The sequence below is a fragment of the Chaetura pelagica genome, unplaced genomic scaffold (genome assembly GCF_000747805.2).
Source record: "Chaetura pelagica isolate M959 unplaced genomic scaffold, ChaPel_1.0 scaffold2216, whole genome shotgun sequence".
Classification (NCBI taxonomy): Eukaryota; Metazoa; Chordata; class Aves; order Apodiformes; family Apodidae; genus Chaetura; species Chaetura pelagica.
In genome coordinates this window covers 14231-14455 of record NW_009953537.1, presented here as the reverse complement: position 1 = coordinate 14455, position 225 = coordinate 14231, and the positions used below count along the sequence as shown (strand labels likewise).

Below are 225 nucleotides of genomic sequence, written 5' to 3'. Positions count from 1 at the left end.
AGACCCAGTTCCTGCTCCCGGGGCAGCTGGCCGGTGCCTCCGCCGTGCAGATCCCCCAGCAGCTTTCGGCCCTGCAGGCCAACATGGGAGGGCAGATCCTGGCTACCTCCCACCCTGGAGGACAAGCCCACATCATCACCAGCCAAGGGCCAGGCGGGCAGCTGATCACCAACCAGGCCCTGCCAGCCCAGATCCTCACCAACCAGAACATCGCCGGGCAGGTCC

At 67.1% G+C, this 225-nt stretch overlaps 1 protein-coding gene across 1 annotated transcript in view; it reads left to right on the top strand.

The window, feature by feature from the left end:
- GLTSCR1 (glioma tumor suppressor candidate region gene 1) overlaps positions 1 to 225 on the top strand; it is a 15625-nt gene that overhangs the window by 3625 nt on the left and 11775 nt on the right. Inside the window, exon 5 of the mRNA XM_009999492.1 lies at positions 3 to 221. Within this exon, the coding sequence (XP_009997794.1) occupies positions 3 to 221 (219 nt within the window). The remainder of the gene's footprint in view (positions 1 to 2; positions 222 to 225) is intronic.